The sequence below is a fragment of the Anolis carolinensis genome, chromosome 2 (assembly GCF_035594765.1).
Source record: "Anolis carolinensis isolate JA03-04 chromosome 2, rAnoCar3.1.pri, whole genome shotgun sequence".
Taxonomy (NCBI): Eukaryota; Metazoa; Chordata; class Lepidosauria; order Squamata; family Dactyloidae; genus Anolis; species Anolis carolinensis.
In genome coordinates, this window is record NC_085842.1 from 184,947,429 (window position 1) to 184,968,353 (window position 20,925).

At 44.2% G+C, this 20,925-nt stretch overlaps 1 protein-coding gene across 1 annotated transcript in view; it reads right to left on the reverse strand.

The window, feature by feature from the left end:
- Window positions 1-20,925, reverse strand: part of fstl1 (follistatin like 1) — a 50,593-nt gene that overhangs the window by 3,257 nt on the left and 26,411 nt on the right. The window contains exons 6-10 of the mRNA XM_003225801.4: window positions 19,153-19,283; window positions 17,617-17,735; window positions 13,447-13,559; window positions 12,953-13,063; window positions 18-115 (exon numbers count right to left, since the gene is read on the reverse strand). Coding sequence (XP_003225849.1) covers window positions 18-115; window positions 12,953-13,063; window positions 13,447-13,559; window positions 17,617-17,735; window positions 19,153-19,283 — 572 coding nt within the window. The remainder of the gene's footprint in view (window positions 1-17; window positions 116-12,952; window positions 13,064-13,446; window positions 13,560-17,616; window positions 17,736-19,152; window positions 19,284-20,925) is intronic.

The window sequence follows — 20,925 nt, forward strand, 5'->3', positions numbered from 1 at the left end:
CCATAGCCCCATCCAACCTGGTGCTTTTGCAGTTCCTGAACATATCTAGCCAGCTCTTCTTCAGTCAACGTATCTTCATGGTGCTGCCCTTGAGAAGACATCTTCTCATTCTTACCTATGAAAATAAGGAGATTTTAGAATAACAACAGCAATTTTATTAAAAGGGTTGAAGCAAAGGGAGGAGATAAAAGTCATAGCAATGTATTATAGCACTTCAAATGTAGGAACTTTTAGCAAAAAAGTTGAAACTACAGAGGCTGAATGCCAAGAAAGACCAATGTGATAATCTGTAAGTCATAGCATCCTAGAGCTGGAAGTGACAAGCGCCATCCAGTCCAACCCATTTTGCCAAGCAGGAACACAGTTAAAACACCCCCGATAGATGGCCATCCCACTTCTGCCTAAAAACCTCCAGAAAAGAAGACTTCACTGCACTCTGAAATAGCATATTCCACAGCCGAATAGCTCTTACCATCAGGAAGTTCTTCCTAACGTTTAGGTGGAAACTCTTTCTATGTAATTTTAATCTCTCTGGAGCAGCAGAAAACAACCTTGTCTCTTCCTCAATGTGTCATATTTTTAAATATTTAAAAGTGGCTATTAGTTCATCTCTTAACCTTCTTTCCTCCAAGCTATACCAAGCTCCCTAAGATGCTTCTCATAGGGCTTGCCATCCAGGCCTTTCATCATTTTGGTAACCCTTCTCTGGACAGCTAGCTGGTTAATATCCTTGAATTGTGCTGCCCAGAACTGGACACAGTTCCCCAGATGAGGTCTAACTAAAGCAGAATATAGTGGGACTGTGTCTTCCCAAGATTCTGATACTATGCTCATATTGATGCAGCCTAGAATCAGATTGGATTTTTTAGCTGTCACATCACATTGTTAACTCATATTCAGCTTGTGATCCATATAGATTCTAGATTCCTTTCACACGTAATGTTTTCAAGCTAAGTGTCACTCAGCCTATATATGTGCATTACATTTTCATTGCCTAAGTGTAGTATCATACATTTTTCCGGGTTGAAATTCATTTAGTTAGTTTTGGTCCAGCTCTTCAATGTGTTAAGGTTATTTTGGATTCTGATCCTGTCCTCTCCTTCCCAATTTGGTGTCATCCGCAAACTTAATAAGCATGCCTTCTATTTCATTGTCAAAGTAAATGATAAAGAAGTTGAGTAGCACTAGGCCCAGGACAGAATGCTGTGGCACCCCTCTGGTCTCTTCTCGAAGATGAGGAGGAGCCACTGGTGAGCACCCTTTCGGTTTGGTCAGTCAACCCAATCCAGTTAACCACAGCATTGTTTCTAGCCCACATTTCACTAGCTTTTTTATGAGAATGTCACAGGGAACCTTGTCGAAGTTCTTACTGAAATTGAGATATGCTACATCAATAGTATTCTCTTCATCTATCAATCTTTTAACTCTATCAAAAAAAGAGATAGTTCATCTAACGTGATCTATTTTTGAAAAACATGTTCCTGAGTATAACATCCCTTTCTAAGTGCTTAAGGATTGTTTAATGATCTCCAGAATCTTTCCTGGAATTGATGTCAAGCTGATCTTTTTTCCCCATTTTTGAAGATGGGGACCACATTTGCCTTCTTCCAGTCTGCTAGGATTTCTGTTCTCCAGGAATTCTCAATGATAATTGCCAGTGGTTCTGAAATTACTTCTACTAGTTCTTTTGATACCCTTGGATGTAATTCATTTGGCCCTGGAGACATGCATTTGTTTGGATTAGCCAGATATTGCTGTACTGTCCTTTTACCTATTCTGTGCTGCATTTCCCATACTGCATCCTCTGCTCCATCCTCCCCAAGTTAGCCTTTTGGGAGAAGACTGAGGCGTTGAGCAGATCTGGTTTTTTTTTTCTTTCTTCTGTCTTCTGTTAGTATTTTGCCACCACCTGTACAGAGTGGTCTTGTCATATCCTTGTTCTTCCTTTTGCTACGGATCTAACCAAAAAATCCTGTCTACCTCTCTGCGGAGGTCATCCACCAAAGCGACCAAAGCTGTTTCTGTTCCATAGCCAAATCTGAAACCAGATTGAAATGGATCTAGATAATCAATTTCAGTGATGCCAATTATATTGTATTTACCTTGCTGTATTAAGAGTTTAAATTCATCTTGTTTATTTCCCATGTGTTAAGCATTAGCGTAGCGACACAGAATGCCACGGGCCATCCCTCTAAGCTGCTTATTTGATTTTTTCCCCTTCTCTTTGTTGAGTTCTAGTACTTCTTGCCCAGTTCTTTCTATAACAGTTGAGGTCTCCTCTCCTGATAAACTTCTGCCTGCCCCAAAACAGTCTCCCTCATCCAGATAACTCAGTTTAAAGCCCTCCTGATCAGGTTTGTGAGGCTCTTCACAAAAACATTCCTGCCAACTGCTGAGAGATTTAAGCTATTCTTTGTCAGAAGCCCAACTTTATTAAACCTCAGACCATGATACAGAAAGCCAAATCATTCCTGGAGGCACTGTTTGTTAAGCCAGTTATTCACTTCTATTATCTTTCTCGCCCTTCCCTAGACCACATATTTCTGTACATACCCTATGATAGAAATTGTAGCAATCAAGGATGATACCACATTAGCATTTTAAAGCATGTCTTTCCATTTTTCTATTGTGTGGCTGCCTTCTGCAGAATTCTGGGAAATGTAGTTTAGGGAAGCCAAGGCACTCTCTAGCTGAGAACTCCAAAGGCCCTGCACTAAACTACATTTCCCAGAATTCTGCAGGAGGCAGCTACATAATAGGAAAATGGGGAGCGCCCGCTTTAAAGCACTAATATGATATTGTCCTTAGACAGACCCATCAATCACATAATCATTTTGCAACCCCTAATTCATAATGAATCATCATGATCATCACGAGACCTGAAGATTCTTAGATGTGCAGTGAGAATACCAAAATCCTCCCTTGTTTTCGCCCCCACATTCATTTCTCATTCAGGCCTTCCTAGTCATTGTGTTTTCTCTCCTAATTTACTTCCTTTTCCCTTCCACTAAACTAAGTCTCCCTCTTCTGCTGTGATCTTTCTGCTTCTCATTTGGTCTCTATCTTTTGCTCCATGATCATTTTTCCTCTTGTGTCTTCCTTAGAGTGCTCTGTATCCCAATTTTCTCCCCTGAGAGCCTGAGGAAATACCTAATAAAGAATGAAAGGAAAGCAATTCTTACATTATTTGCTTCCAGTTATTTCAGCAAGGTCGTTTCACCAAAGATTGCAGAATTATTTGAGATTTTTTAAAGTACAGGATTGTGAGCACTCTACTAAACACTCAGCAGGCTAAAGCCCTCTTTAAAAAAACAAAACAACAACATAGCCCCACTAATGTTGCAAATACTCCCTTTCAGCCCATTGTGAAACTATTCACATAACCTTCAGTTTCAGCTCAAACTATAGCATCTTGTTTCTGTTCATGGTTAATTGCCCACAATTCATTCAATCACTTAAAATTCTCCCTGATGACTGAAAAAAAATACCCATGGCAATCTGCCATACCCTTAAACCAGTCTCTTTCAGAAACAGCTAGTGAGAAAACTGAGCGGCCAGTCAAAGGAAAAGAGGAAAAGTATTATCACAGCTATAAAACATTGACAAATGAAAGGAAAATCACCAGTTTATAAATTCCAGATCTTTAGTAAAACTCAAAGGCCTCAGGAATGGTTACAAGACTAAAAAAAATCACTCTAAAATATACAAAGGCTGGGATTCTTTTTCTCAGAAAAGGATCAGTAAAAGGGAAAGAAACCTAACTTGCACAAGAATAGATGCTATCAAAAAGGAGCTTTGGTTCTGGCAGTGGCACAGCACTGGAGCAGATCATACAAGTAGTACTAAATAGTGGCAAACTCTTAAGCTGCACCAAGGAAACCACCCCCCGCAAATTTTCAAATTAGAGAATGCACTGCTCTCCATGTGGCTTCCCCTCCTGGCAATCAAAGCTGGAGCTTCTGTCCCGTCTGATGCAGCGGGAGGGGGCTTCATATAAACTCATGTTTTCTCTTTCCCTTGGCCAACATGGGCCCAAACAAACAGAAACCGCTTACCTCCTTCATCTCACCTTATAAACTGCTTCAGAAAACTGAGGCCCCTTCCACACAGCTGAATAAAATCCCACATTATCTGCTTTGAACTGGAATATATGGCAGTGTGGACCCAGATAACACACTTCAAAGCAGATATTGTGGGAATTCCTGCCTTGATATATTCTGGGTCATATTTATTATTATTTTATTTACGGTATTTATATTCCGCCCTTCTCACCCCGAAGGGGACTCAGGGCGGATCACATTACACAAATAAGGTAAACATTCAATACCTTAACATAGAACAAAGACAGAAGACAAACGCAGGCTCTGAGCTGGCCTCGAACTCATGACCTCTTGGTTATATGGCTGTGTGGAAGGGCCTTGAGTGTCTTCTGGGGAGGCTTTTTCTCTTCTGAGAGAAGGTCTAGCAATTCGACCAACAAGGTCAACTTGCCGACAAGAATATAGTTCATCACATTTCTTGTTAACCTTTTAAAGGGCTCAAGTTGCTCCTCTGTGGGCAGGCTGTGATATGTGCAAACAGAGGCATGACTCTGGACACATCCAAAGATCAAGAATTTAACAAAAGTAAAAGAATGGGTTTCTGATATCAAAAATCTTCCATACCAGAGTTAGAGGCTTCTATGGTTGTCATGATGAAGAAAAAATGGGCCCTTCCCTCCCCTCCTCCTTTCCTTTATTCACCTGTAGTTTTGATACTGCATTTTCTTTTGCCTTCCTATCATAAAGGTTTTGCAAAAGGAGACACAGCAGAGAAGCTACAGAGAAAAGAAAGGCTTGTCTGATGTTCTTGTAAAGCAGTGGCTCTCAACCTGGGGTCCCCAGATGTTTTTGGCCTACAACTCCCAGAAATCCCAGCCAGTTTACCAGCTGTTAGGATTTCTGGGAGTTGAAGGCCAAAAATATCTGAGGACCTCAGGTTGAGAACCACTGTTGTAAGGGCACATACCCCAGGCCAAATGATGGTTTATGTGATTTTGACCCATAGAATCATAGAGTTGAAGGAGACCTTGTGGGCCATCCAGTCCAACCCCCCTACCATAACATCATTCACTTAACAAAGGAGGTGAGTAGCCTTCACCGAAAAGTGAATGTGTTGCAGAGGGGAGAAAAAGATCTATTTCTGAACCCTATTCAAATAACATTTTGCTTACATCTTTGTCACAAATACCCTTGTTTATTCACAAGTCCTGGGATTGAAAAACATGCCTGTCTTTCTTCCAAAATGCATGACCCAATAGGTGAGAATGTCCTAAACTTTTTGCTTTTCCCCACTTCCTTTCCCAGTGATCTCTCTAGTCCCTCCTACCTCATCCCTTTCCCAGTTATCTCTCTAGTCCCTCTTACCTCATCCCTTTCTCAATGATCTCCCTCGCCTCTCTCTTTACTCAGTGAGAGCCAGTTAGTTGCCCCCTTCTACATCAAGTCAAGTCAGTAATTCAGCAACTGGCAGTATGCTGGATTGGTGTCCTCCCTCATTCCAACCCCATCAGGCATCTGGGCCTTGCTCCAAGCAGGATGTGTGCCCATTGTCTGGGCAATAAAACTACATCTCCAGGTCACGCTCACTCCTTCACAACTGTGTTTATCTGGACAAATGTCAAGGTGACATGTTGTTCACCTATGTGACTTTTAGTTTGGATGACTCCTGATGGGCCATTTCTGACCACTAAACCATCAGGAAATATCAATATAGTTCTTCCCATGGAAGATAACAGTACTTTCAAGTATAATTCAAAATAATGTAATACTTTATTGAACACTGTACTAAAGAAGAACTACCAAACTTGCAAAAAAAAAAAAAAAACAGTTATCTTCTCTATATAAACAAAGGATCCACTTTTAGGGGAAATATGCTGTTTTATACTCTTCTCTCCCTTCATTTTTTTACAAATGCTTGAAAAAGTATGGTTGCTTACCTGTAACCGTGTTTCTCCGAATGGTGATCTGTGGAATCCACACATATGGAACTTCCCCACACCTGTGTAGCTTTTCCGGAACCCTTCAACAGCTGAAAATACTTTTACTATAACCCCACCCACCTTCCCCTGAAGGTATATAGCCTCAGGTGGGGTTAGAGCCCATGTTCCCTACCGCCGTAGCGGAAGTTGAGAGAGGCATGATGTTAGCGGGGAGGATGGGTGGGGATGTGTGGATTCCACAGATCACCATTCGGAGAAACACGGTTACAGGTAAGCAACCATACTTTCCTCCTCATGGTGTCTGTAGAATCCACACATATGGTAGATTAGCAAGCTACTCGCCGATGAGGACGGAGGGCATCATGCCACTGCTGCGAAAAACACCGCTCTCCCAAAGGCCGCATGGCGCTTGGAAAGGAGATCCACCTTGTAGTGGGATACAAAGGTCAGCGGCGTTGCCCAAGAAGCTGCTCTGCAGATGTCCTCCAGGGAAACTTCACGGGAAAAAGCTGTGAAAGCCGCAACGACTCGTGTGGAGTGGCCTCTGATTCCTGGAGGTGGCTCCTGTCCGGTAAGTTGATAGGCCAGCCTGATCATGGCGACAACCCATGCAGACAGACGCTGTGAGGAGACCGGGGTCCCTCTGGCGTCCGCTCTGTACTTCAAAAAGAGTCTAGTAGACTTCCTAAACTCCTTGGTGCGCTCGACATAGAAAACCAATGCTCTGCGTATGTCGAGGAGATGGAGCGACTGCTCAAGCGGAGTGGTTGGCTCCTGGAAGAAGGCCGGGAGCACGATATCTTGTGTTGCATGGAAGAGAGTGGCAACCTTTGGGAGGAAAGCGATGTCAGTCCTCATCACTACCTTATCCTTGTGGAATCTCATGTAAGATTCATCCACACGGAGGGCGCAGAGCTCGCTGGCACGGCGCGCCATGGTGATAGCTACCAGGAAAGCCGTCTTCCAAGACAGATGGGCAAGGTCAACTGAGGCAAGTGGCTCAAACGGAGGTTTCGTGAGTGCAGAAAGGACTAGATGGAGCTGCCAAGCGGGTGGTGGGAGGGCACGAGGCGGATAGGAGTTTTTGTAGCCTTGTAGGAAAATTTGGACCAAAGGGTCCTGAAAGCAAGATGGAAGACCGCGGCGTTTGCGGTAGGCGGAGATCGCCGCTAGGTAACACTTGATCGAGGAGAACGCCATTCCCTTTTGTGCCAGGGAGGCAAGGAAATCAAGTAGAAGGGGTGTTGATGCGTCCAACGGGTCGGTCCTCTGCTGTTGTGCAAAGTCTGTAAATTTTGCCCACTTGCAACGGTAGGACTGTTGCGTAGATGGCCTGTGGGCTGCAGCAAGGATATCTAAAACGGCCTTGGACAGCAGGCAACGAGATGGAGCCAATGAATGTCTGGATGGCGAATCGTGCCCTGCTTGCAAGTCAGCAGGTCTGGCCGGCGGGGGAGTTCGTAACGATCGCCGTCTGCCATCTGTGCAAGCAAAGGAAACCAGGGCTGGCGAGGCCAACATGGTGCTATGCTTTGTCGTGGTAGAGTTTGGATACCACTCTGGACAAGAGCGGGACTGGTGGAAACATATACAGGAGCGGACCTGTCCAGCGGAAGAGGAATGTGTCCCCTAGGCAACCCGTCGGGGTTTGCCTCGCTCCCCAGGCGCAAAAAAGCTGGCATTTGGTATTGTCCTGGGATGCAAAGAGGTCTATGGACGGTTGTCCCCAATGACGAAACAGAGACGTCACCTCGTCCCAATGGAGGGACCATTCGTGCCTGCTGTGGAAAGACCTGCTGAGTTGGTCGGCTAAGGTGTTGGAGTGACCTGGCACATGCACTGCAGTCAGAAGGATGGTGTTTCTGACACACCAGTTCCAAACTGTTATTGTCAATGCTAGCAGGGAGAGAGATCTTGTACCCCCTTGCTTGTTTATATACCACAGCACCGTGGTATTGTCCGTGCAAACCTGCACCTGTGATGTCCCATGGGCCATGGAGTCCTGATCCCAGTGCCATTGTGGCTGATGGAGGAAAACAGAGGATTTTTGCCGGCTCAGCAAGAGACGGAATCTTTCCAGATGCCTGTTGTTGATGTTTCTGCCCGAGAGCCCATTACGGAAGACCTTGACCAGGCCTTTCCCACTGCCTCCCCTCCTTTTCCCAGGAAACAGTTCTATGCGACGGGCAGGGGCGAGAAAGAGCAGGTTCGGAGGAGTTTGAGAATAGCAGCTAAACAAGACGCTAATTAGCCATGTTCCCCTGGGAAACTCTAGGGAGGAACGCATCTGGAGGGAGATGTGTTTCGTTCTCCTTTCCCTTGGGAAAGGAAGTTGGACACCTGCTTTGCAGAGAAATGAAACGGGGATAAAAGTGCTCGACACAAAGAATTCCTTGCGGAGTCAACAGATCTACTTCGGGAGTGATTTCGTGGTTCCAGCCAAGTGTGGACTTCGCAAAGTCCGCAACTCCAGTTCCTTGCCTTGCCTTGTCTAGCCAAGTATTCAAGAACTATCTTGCCTTGTTTCCAGCCTTGGACCTTGCTTCTAATATCAAGCCTTGTTTCTAACTTTGCTGTGGACTTACTCTGAACTTTGGAAAGAATTTGGACGTTTTCCCCACTCTATTGCTTGCAAATAGAGTGTGTTTCGGTTTGGATCTTCAACTTTGGACTCTAATATAAAATATTGGACAATATAATTTTGGACTATTTCTGACCTTTCCTGAAAGGTCTTTTATTGGACTATATTTCCTACTTGTTTTTATTATTCTTACATATTTCCTTAATAAAGATATTAGATAGTTTTTGGCCTCCGTGTGTCGGTTCTTAGTGCTCTCGTTGCCCTGGGCGTGACAGCACCACATGTCTCCGCAAGACATCCTGGAAGGTCCTAAGAGCTTTGTAAAGGGCGAGGAGTTCTAGCCAGTTGATATGACGCCCCTGTTCGTCTTACGTCCATTGGCCCTGCACAGTAAAGTGGCCGGTGTGTGCTCCCCATCCGAAAGGTGAAGCGTCTGTTGTGACAGTATGGGAAGGATCCCTGGCTCGAAAAGGCATGCCTTGCAAACGTTTGTCCTGACGAGCCACCAAAGAAGGGAGTGACGCACATGCGGTGGAGGGTTGAGCAAAGTCGAGGCGCTGTCTTGCAGCGGGTTGAAGTGCCGCACAAACCAAGACCAAAGGGGCCGCATCCGGAGACGGGCGAGCGGAGTGACCATTGTTGCTGATGCCATGTGGCCTAGGGCAGACTGGATGTGGTCGGCTCGTACATGAGACTGGTGCCTGACCCGTAAGAGTGATTTTGATATTGTGCAGAAGTTGGTGACGGGATTGTGCAACCAGTAGCCAGTTATCGATGTAAGGAAATACCGTGATTGACTGAGTCTGTAAGTATGCTGCCACCGCTGCCATCACCTTTGTGAACACCCGAGGGGCTGTGGAAATTCCAAAAGGGAGAACTTGAAAACAAAAAGCACGATGGCCAATCATAAAGGCCAAAAACCGATGGTGTCTTGGAGCTATTGCGATATGGAAATACGCATCGCGAAGGTCAATGGTCGCAAACCACTCCCCCTCCGGAAGGAGAGGGAGAATGGTAGGGAGCGTGACCATTCGAAAGGTAGGTGCCCAAATGTAAGTGTTTAAAACCCTGAGATCCAAAATGGGGCGCTGACCTCCGCCCTTTTTGGAAACTAGAAAATATCTTGAAAAGAAAGCCAAAGAAAAAGAGTCGGGGTTCAAGGGGACGACTGCCCCTTTTTGTAACTAAGTCTGCACCTCTTGCCACAACGCCGTTGATGGCTGGGTGGCTTTAACATGGCCTGTACTCGGCCTGGTGTGGAAATCAATAGAATAGCCATATTGGACTACGTTCAAAACCCACCTATCTGTGGTAATGGCCCCTACCCTGTTGCCGAGGGTGGGCTGGCGGAGGTTGACGAGGTGGTTGCGATGATGCAGATGATGCCTGCGGGAAAGGCCTAGAGCCGGTGTTGTAAGACCTTCGGTTGTAAGAAGCAGAAGGTGTCCAACGGCTACGGTTGTAATATCCCTGGGTGGTATAACCATACTTATTAGCGGCTTGCCTGACTTCTTGTTTATGTTTTAACTTGTTGTCTGTTTCAGGGTCAAACAGACCAGTGTCATGTACAGGCAAGCTCTCAGCCAGGGCTCTACCTTCTTCCGAAAGTGTTGAGGCCCTCAGCCACGCATGGCGACTGATAGCTGTAGAGGTTGCAAACATACGGCCGGCGGTGTCTGCCGTATGTTTCGCCATATCCTTCTGAGCCCTGGAAAGTAACATGGCCTCCTGTTGGATGGCTGAGGCATAAGATTGATGCTCTCGAGGGAGCGAGGTAAAATAGGAGCTCATGTGCTTCCACAAATATTCCTGGTATATAGCCATATAGGCTCCATAATGTGCTAGGCGAGTTACAAAGGATCCACTGGCATGCACTTTCTTGCCCAGGGTCTCCACCTTTTTACCCTCTTTATCCAAGGGTGTTGTCTGTGACCGTGATCCCCTGCCACAGGTCATATCAGCGACAATTGTGTTTGGCTTCTGCGGCCGTGCCACCCATGGGGCTGAAGAAAGGTCAATTTTGTAGAGAAAGTCGTTTCTCTGTGACACTGGAGCCACCGTAGGTGGGGTCACATCAGGGGTCTTAGTAAGTTCGAGTATATATGGAATTCCTGGTAACACAGCAGCTGGCAGGGGTGCCTGCTGTTGCTGGTCTGATGGGAATAAGAAATCCTCTACAGGCGTCTGTGGTGGAGCCACAGGGACATTAAGTGCTCTTGTTAGACGAGATAATAAAGCAACAAAAGAGGCTGACTCTGGAGGCACAGCCAAGTCAACTTGAGCAGCTTGGTCCACATCACCCACAGAGTGGGAGGAATGGGAGCCTGAAAGAGTCACATTATCAATATCTCCAGCCTGCTCTGGAGCAGCCAAATGTAAAGCCTCTAATTGTGCTTGTGGAGTAAGGCGTGAAGCCTGGGCTTCATGTCGCTCTGGCACCAGGATGGGCCCAAACACATAAGCTCGACCCCCAGGGGAGCGGTGAACAAAGTCCTCTCTGGAAGGACAGTTATGGAGCTCTGATCCACCCTGCCAGGTGATAAGGCTCCCTGAGTCACTACAACATCTCGGGGGTGAAGCAAAGTCTTGTAGGCCCCTCTGGGATGGGCTACGAGAGCCAAATAAAGAATAAACAGGCAACGCTGTTTGCGGCAGGTAGGCAGCGCCAAAAGCTTGCCTGGCAGGGGAGCGCTGCTGCTTGCCCCAGTCTGCCTCTGGTGGCGCTGTGGCCGACGCTGACCCGGTGCCGGGTTCGAGGCGTCACCTGTGGTGCCGCAACCGGCGGCAGGAGACTTGAGGCAGCATTGTCTCCGCGGGGGGCTGCCTCTCGGCCCAGCGTGCGCGGCATGGAGCGCGCACTGCCGTGGGGCCTCTGCGCCAAAGTGGGCGGACTCTGGTCGAACCTGGACGTTGCGGCCTCCGGCTGAGGCCGCATGGCCGAGGAGGACGCACCCGCGTCCTTGGCCTTCTTCTTCCTCCTGCGCTCCTCTCCAGAGGCATGGGAGGAGGATGCTGGCCCTGGAGACTTGGAGCATGGCCTTTTAGAGGGCGATGAGGTAAGTGGTGTTCCTCCCGAAGAAGAAAAAAGAGCAGGAGAAGTTTCCATCGGGGGAAAGAGCGCATGCTCATAAAACAGAGCCTTTAGGCGTGTTTCCCTGTTTTTACGAGCCTGCGGGGTAAATGCCCAGTAGGCTGCACAATTTTTTACTGAATGTGCCTCCCTCAGGCAGGGAAGGCACCTATCGTGCCCATCAGAGTCCGGCAGGTTTCCCCCGCATGCTAGGCACTTTTTAAACTTTGGAGTGGCCATAGCGCTCAACTGAGCTTCAGCCACGACTGAAAAATTTATTTATTTATTTATTACATGCATTTATACCCCGCCCTTCTCCCCGAGGGGACTCAGAGCGGCTTACATTCTGCCACGAGGGCCAGCAACAAATATACTATAAAACAAAACAATTAAAACATGATAAAAACATGATTAAAAGTATACAAAAATTAAAACGCTGCAAGGCAGCGATATTGCACCATCCTGTCATTCACTACTGCTACAATTACAGATTTGCGACCCGATTACAACAGCCAATGAGCTTATTCGCTGAATGCCTGGGCGCAGAGCCAAGTTTTTAGTTTTCTTCTAAATCCCAGGAGGGATGGGGTTTGCCGAATATCGCTGGGGAGGGAGTTCCACAGCCGAGGAGCCACCACCGAGAAGGCCCTGTCCCTCATCCCCACCAGCCGCGCCTGCGAGGCAGGTGGGATCGAGAGCAGGGCCTCCCCCGGAAGATCTTAAGGTTCTAACTGGCTCATAGGAGGAGATACGTTCGGATAGATAGGCAGGACCAGAACTGTTTAGGGCTTTGTAGGTCAAAACCAGCACTTTGAATTGGGCTCGGTAGCATATCGGCAGCCAGTGGAGCTGGCTTAACAGGGGGGTTGTATGCTCCCTGTAAGCTGCTCCCGTTATTAACCTGGCTGCCGCCCGCTGCACCAGCTGGAGCTTCCGGGCCATCTTCAAAGGCAGCCCCACGTAGAGTGCGTTGCAGAAAAAGAAAAACAAACAAAACAAACAAACTCACAATGTTTGAGGAGTGAAGAGAAGGGTTCCTCAATGCTGCTATGGCGGAAAAAAAAGGAACATGGGCTCTAACCCCACCTGAGGCTATATACCTTCAGGGGAAGGTGGGTGGGGTTATAGTAAAAGTATTTTCAGCTGTTGAAGGGTTCTGGAAAAGCTACACAGGTGTGGGGAAGTACCATATGTGTGCATTCCACAGACACCATGAGGAGGAAAGTGCTTAGAACAAATACCTGTGATCTAGATAACATATTTCATTTCTTAAGGGAAAAGTTTCATTTCAAAAGATACAGGGTTTTCCTATTGCGCATACCTTCACAGGTCATGGCAGTGCATACCCAGTTCCCACAAGCACAGACACATCGATTGCACTCCACTTGGGTCTCTGCTCCATCCTCATATGTTTCATCTTCCAAGGCACATTCTGGAAACAAAATAAAGAAAGGAATATGAATGAAATGTATATAGGATGAACATAGATTTAGAATTACACTCAACCTCATTACAATTTTATTTGATGTTTGATCTGCAACTGCTTTTTTTTTTTACCTCATCATGTTAGTACAGTCAATTTCTACCAGGATAGCAAGTGAGATAAGAAAATGACCTTTCTTGGAATGATACACAGAAGCAGGTAGATTTAAGGCTTCACGCAACTCAAATGACCTATATCTTGAGCAGGCTAAAGACTAATTACAGTATTGTGAAAGACAGGATGGTAAAAATGGGCATGCAAGTTTCTATTTACATCTAGCCTAAGATCAATCTGTTCAATACACTCTTTTTGGACCTCAAAAAGACTCCTACTTTTTTCTGGTGGGTTGAAGGTTGGATTGAGGCACTTCAAAAATTCATTGAAGCTAAGCTTCCAGTCAGCATTTTCGTCTGAGAGTTCAATCAGTGCATCCACACAGAGTCCCCTGGGAAAAACAGAAAGATATAACCACAAGCCCAGGCCAAAGAAACAGTTGGTATTTTTATAAGCAAATTCTATCAGAGTAATTTTTTGTTTCCTAAACATGTGAAACATCCACTTGAACAGTATGCCTTCCTATAGTGTCTTGCTGGGATTCAGACATGTAACACACCCAAGAATTATTCCTTCCTCTCACATTTTGACAATCGCCATAATTATTATTGAAAGTTATCAGGCACATCTGCAGGACACACAAACAAAGAACATAAGATAGGTTTTAAGGAATTTTCTATATTACTGAATTATAGTTTTGAAAAGTTAGGGGACAATGGCAAGTTTGTTTTTCAGCCTTGCAAATAGGAAAAAGACTTTTTGAAACATTGGTTTATTGCTTGAATTGGATACCTTTCCTTATTTGTTAATTGTTTTACTTGTCCAACAGGCAGTGTTCCAAACACTGGAGGACTTCTGCCATGCACAGGAGGAGACAGAAACCTTTGAAAAAAGGCTCACATGAGGAGCTGGGCTAGGAGACAGTATGCTTACTGTAGTCAGAAACGATTGTTTAAGCATCAGTATCTACTTCATATGGCCTAGTTTAATGATAAATCTAGACAAATTAGTGTGCAGCATGCAAACAGCCTGGCCAATAGAAGGCAAACATATAAAGAAGAAAAATTATTTTCCAATTGGTGTGGCCCAGAGGTCCAGGACACTACAGTGTAAGAAAACACAACAGAACTGGAGGCAGTGTGGTATGGACTCATGGCTGTAACCATAATCCGAAGCACAGCAACAAAAAAAAAAATTGCTGGAATATATAACTTCTCTGGAGAAAGTATTGGCTTTCCTTACATCTACGTAGACAAGAAACAAGATAAAGGGCAGGGATTGATGCAGAGAATCATTCTGTCAGTAGCACTCCAGAAATATGGGCCAGCAGTTATTGTTGCCAATTCTAACAGCCTGTGAACAGAGGACAGGACTGTCTGATGGACTATCTCAATGGGAAAAATATGCAAACCAGTTCTACTCGCAGTGCAGAATTATAGCAATTTGACACCACATTAGCTGTAATATCTCAATGCTATGCAAGTTAGGGTTTGTAGTTTTATGCAATATTTATGCTTCTTTGTTAAAATCCCCTGCCACCACAATAAACTACAAGTCCCATAATTCCACAGAATGATATAATGGCGATTAATGTAGTCTCAAACTGCTATAATTCTGCACTACTGATGGTCTAATTTAGGGCTTTCCACTCGTAACCCCTTTCCATCCTAGAAAGTTTTACACGACCCCGGTTATAAAATAAGTATAAAATCAGACATTTACTGAGAATAAATCAGCATTTGTGGGGCTTGTTTAGGCTGATTTTCCCTTATGAAGTACAGCTGAAGCACTTTCTCCACTGTTATACTGCATGTTGTTGCTAACAGATATGTGTAATGTCTAAAATAGCCACTAGGGGTCATACAGACACCTGTTGCCAAATTTTTTGCAACCTCAACATTGAGCTAAGGCAGATGTTTTGGCCTTCAACTCCCAGAAATCCTAACAGTTGGTAAACTGTCTGAGATATCTGGGAGTTGTAGGTCAAAACACCCACAGGTTGAGAACCACTGAGCTAAGTGGCCAGAATCCAGAGTGTAAGAAACTATGGTCTGACAATTCTTTCCCAAATGACTAGGTAAAATGGACTTCAGTGTCTCTCGGTGATTTAAGAGCAAAAGGAATGTGTAAAACAAAAGGCAGAAAGGAGAAAGCATTTTTTTAAAAAGCAGAAACTCAAATGTTTACTCCTGTAAGAAGCAAAGACCACACTTGTGTGTTCCCCCACTCAAGACAGACATACTAATAGGCTGCTAGAAGGAATCCTGTAGAACACAGAAATGGAGTAACTAAAAACTGCAGTCTGAAACATGACTTCATCCACTCCTATGTGGAAGGCCCAACTTTGGGTAGAGCCGTATGGACAGAGCTAGTAAGCTGTATGCCTCTAAACACAATAAAGGCAGTGGGGCCGGGCTGTGGCGCAGGCTGGTAAGCAGCTGCTGCAATAAATCACTCTGACCATGAGGTCATGAGTTCGCGGCCAGCCCATGGCGGGGTGAGCACCCCTCAATTAAAAATAAAATATAGCCCCTGCTCGTTGCTGACCTAGCAACCCGAAAGATAGATGCATCTATCAAGTAGGAAATAAGGTACCACTTATAAAAGTGGGGAGGCAAGTTTAATTTATAACGTTGGAATGAGGAAGTGAGGAAGTGTCATCAGAGTGGTTGATGAATCAGCTGCTCCCCCCTGTGCCTCTGCGTCTGTCTGTCTCGGTTCGATGTGTTTATGGGCATTGAATGTTTGCCCTATATGTGTATAATGTGATCCGCCCTGAGTCCCCTTCGGGGTGAGAAGTGCAGAATATAAATACTGTAAATAAATAAATAAATAAATAAGAACTGGGAAGTAGCTCCTTGACCTGCTCCTCAGGAGTCTCTTCATATATATATCTATGTCTATTGTCTATTATCCTCTCGTGTCTATTATCCTCTCTGCCAAGAAAGCGCAGGGATATCTATATATGTCTATCTATCTATCTATCTATCTATCTATCTATCTATCTATCTATCTATCTATCTATCTATCTATCTATCTATCTATCTATCTATATATCCCTGCTCCTTCTTGGCAGAGAGGATAATAGACATGGCACCAACCTCACCACTGGTGGAAGCCAAGTGGAAAGAACACCAGAATCCTAGGTCACAATTTTTAAAGTACTGCAAGCACCCAATTTTGATATAACATATTTAGTTGCATAATATTACATGAGGAATTTTTTTGCAGCTATGGGGCTTCCCTCAACTGCCAGCCGAGGGAAAACCCCATATCTGCAAAGCTGCCCATGTGCCTGCCAGCAAGACTTACATGGCCTTCCTCAGCTCTTGCCAGCCCAGGGAGACTTTGCAGCTCTTGCCAGCAGGTGCAAGGGTGGGAAAAGGCTCACTCACCTGTGCACCTTGGTCAAAGCAACCCTCTGTAGCTCAGAGAGAAGAGATATTGTTGGTGAGCCCCCTTGCATAGTAGTCACACTTGTGAACAAAGGGTGTGACTACTATGCGAGGAATCCTAAAATACCAAAACCAGGACCAGAAAAAGGGGTGTGTGATTATTACGTAATGGTGAGTATTATGTGATGAAACACAGGTATTTTTAAGAGACAAAGTAGAAAAATTATTAAATAAACAATAATTTGACAGGTGCAGAAGAACTGGACATGGTTTTAAAACCATCAGCTGCCCTGTGGCTGTAGAGTAACCTACCAGAAAAGCTCCAACAGATAAATAAGCTGTCAGATCTATCTCTTCCGGCAGGCCTACCCCGTCTTGTGTTCACTATATTTTAATCTTTGTTCTGTATATTTTAATATATGTATTTGTAGAAATACATTTTAACATGTATATTATGTATAACGTTTATGATGATTTATGTGTTTTAGCTATTTAAATATTAAATTAATAGCATTAATTTAATATTTAAACAGTTAAAACAGTTAATAAAATATTTATGCTGACATATTACTCTAATTACTTCTCAGGTTTCTTTACACAGAAGGCTGATAGATGCATTTCCTCATCATGTAAGCCACCAGCTAAAGATCAAACTACAAGTGATTATGTGTTTTACATATTACACTTGGATCTGTTGTGTTGTGACCTATGATTAGAACAATACATTTATCTACATACATGCTGAGCTCTGTAATTTTTTTAATCATCCCCTGAAATTTAGAGCATTTAAGGGGCAAAGCACCTTTCCCTTTACATTTCCCTTTCTAAAGTCCACAATGTTGTCTGCAATCTATGCAGCAGAATGTAAACTACCACAATTTCACACAGCACTTTCCCAAGTATTTAGGAAAGTGTGGGGCATAAGACAAATGGGAGGAAGGGAAGAGATGTAGTAGTCCCTTCTTCAGGCAGCCCACAACTTTTGTCTCCAGTACCATATAATTAAGCACTATTTATCATTTGAACCCCATTGATTTTTCACTCATAGTCTACCTGAGCAGCTTGTTTGTCTCTTGATCTACATAGGTAGTGATATTGACAGCTGTTTCATTTTGTTCCACGAACTTGAGGAACTCACTGGAGTCCAGCCGAGAATCTCCATCATCAAAATTCTGTAGGAAACATAAAGAAAGGTTTAAAAAAGCAGCACATCTCAGAATATGGATTTTTTCCTCCAGCTAAAACTCCCAAAATCTGCTATCTACCATGAGTCCATAAGATGTAAAGTATTCAGGTATATGCCTATATTCATAAAGGTCCAAATTAAATTATTATTCTTGCTGTTTTTCAGGATAGGCCAAACTTTTTATATTAATATTCATAACAGAAGTTTTCACGTCCACTATTTCAAAAGCAAGGAATAAATGTTATTGGAGCACAAAACAGATTAGGCCCACCGACTTAATGTCCTTTATCCAGAAAGCTAATTAACCTCTCAAGAGAAGAAAATATGTTGCCCTGCCATCTATTTTAAGTGAACCCTATTTCCTTGCAGCCTGTTTGCTATTTTCGTCTCACATCTCCACTATTTGTTTTGTGAAATTATTAAGAACAGTCTTAGACTGGATCTACACTGTCCTATATCAAAGGATCCGATACCAGATTATCTGTTTATCCCAGATTATCTGGCAGTGTAGTCTCATATAATCCAGTTCAAAGTCGATAATCTGGGATCAGATCCTGGGATATGGGGCAGTGTAGATCAGGCCTTACTTGCCCCAAGCCCTTTCTACTGCCCCTTTTTCACCGCCATACCAAATCCAGATTATTATGTAGCAGTGTAGAGTCATATAATCCAGTTCAAACCAGATAATGTGGATTATCTGCTTTCATAATCTGGATTATATGGCAGTGTAGAATGGACATCACAGTGTCTTCAACTGTTTCCTGAAGAGGCTTTCTGAATGTTACTTTCATAGAAATTAAATTCTATTTTTCCTTATTTTCCTAAGAATGGCATGAAATTCAGCACCTCTGTATTATCTTATCTTCATACTTTGTAATCCCTCTTTCCTCCTTCTCCATCATATATTAGTCTTCTCAGTACCTACCCATATGTTGTCTGGAACTAATGAAACCTGCTTTTATGGTACATTTATCATTATTGGGCTAAGAGAAATTCTCTTTGTACATGTACAGGGGGGAAAACTGAGAGCTTAAAAATACGTGAATATGAAAGATTCTTAAGACCTAAAGCAAGTAACACTGGTACTATTAGGCACTGACCAATGTTTGTAAAGGTATAATAGATTAGTATCAGCTTAACAATAGAGCAATTCACACCAATAGCATCAGACAACTAAAATAATCCCACAAATGTGTTGTTGAAGGCTTTCATGGCCAGGATCACAGGGTTGTTGTATGTTTTCCAGGCTGTATGGCCATGTTCCAGAAGTATTCTCTCCTGACGTTTCACCCACATCTATGGCAGGAGAGAATACTTGTGGAACATGCCCATACAGCCTGGAAAACATACAACAACCCTGTGATCTCACAAATATTTCTGTTTCCTTCTCCTGTCATCCGTACCTTGAAATACTTGTCTAGGATTTCTGTATAGTTGTTGCCTTTGGAGAACCAACCATCGGGAATGATCTCAGTTTCAAGCCACTGGATGACCCGACGGCGGAGTTCATCTCGGTCAGTCTGATAGCAGACAACTATTAGTTGAGAAGAAGAGAGAAATGTTGGATCAAAAACAATAGAAAAAGAGAAAAAGTTAAAAGAGAAAAGGAGAAAGAAAGTGCTATCCTGCTTTCCTTCATCTCAAGTATCAAATAGACTGGAAATCAGCAGTCTCAGAGCCTATCCACACTGACCTTTTAAGACGATGCAAAACATGCGTGGTGAGGCTCGCTGCGCGTTGCTGAGAAACAGCTGTTCTTCTAGGCAGCAATGTGCAGTGGACCTATCCAAGTGCTGGGTGCCCACCGGGTTCTTGCCGGGAGGGAAAGGTCTGTGCCAGCCGCATCTTGCTCCTCCCAGCAGATGCCTCTCCAAGTGCTGGGAGCCCACTGGGAGAGGCAAAACATGGCTTGCACAGACTTTTCTCTCCCAGCAAGCACCCGGTGTATGGACAGGCCTAGGGCGCCAGCCCCAGTTTGACAGGCCTGCTGTACCATGGAGAGGTCCGCTGCACCGGCCCATCGGATAATACGGAATGTAGGATAAGCAGAGGTGAGATAACAGACTCTACTGTATTTAATTTCTCCCACTTGAAAGAGTGAAGCAGCTAGACTAGGGACAAAAAAATGAAGGCAACAAACAGGTCTCAGAAAGCCAAAATGATCTTTTGTGGACATTCTTCACCAATGTCAACCATCTATTTCCCATAAATTCACATTAGTCCCCAAGCTGTATTGTCACTGTAACCGACATGTTCTCTATTTCACAGATCTGAAGTACGATGAGAATGGCAAGCCAGTTTTTTCCAGACTCTTACAGGGAAGGGGCAGCTCACCCCGACACAGTAACCACAGTTTTCTGTGTGGGCTTTGCCATAAAGTCTGGGAGCAGGTGCTTTCCCAAGATGGAGCTCAGAATCACAGAATATTATTATTATTGCTATTGTTATTATTATTTTTCTCTCTCTAAAAAAACATCAAAGTGGCTTACAGTAAAACCAATATAAAATCTAAAAATATACAAACATCAAAATATAATGAAATATTACAGGCATTAAAAATAAGCAGTTGGAACCAATTAAAATCTATTCATAGCTAAAGCAACTGCGCCCCCTGACTTGATCCTAAAAACCTCTGCCTTTAAAGGCCTGCCTGAATAAAAAGGTTTTGGCCTGTCAACGGAAAGACAGCAGAGAGGTGGCCATTCTGGCTTCCCTAAGAAGAAGGGAATTCCAGAGTTGAGGGGAAGCCACCGAGAAGGAAGGCCTGCTCTCTTGTTCCCACCAAACAAGCTTAAGATGGGGGTGGGACCAAGAGATGGGCATCTCCTGAAGATCTCAGGGCCTGGGCTGGTTTGTACAAGGGGATGTGGTCAGCCAAATAGCCTGGACCTGAACCATTTAGGGTTTTAAAGGTCATAACCAGCACTTTGAATTGTACCTGGAAACAAACTGCAGCCAGTGGAGCTGCTAAAATCCCAGTAAACCCCAGTTAGCAATGTCAGAGTAATTGCAGCACAGCAGTAGTTGGATGGAATCAGTGGAACGCAGAACGAAGAGACATCAGAGACGATGGTAAAACTATATACAAAGTTTTACTGTAAGCAGTAATAATCAAGACAAACAAACTTGCAGACAATGGACGAACACAGGACTCTCACTCTCAGCTGACTCAGAAC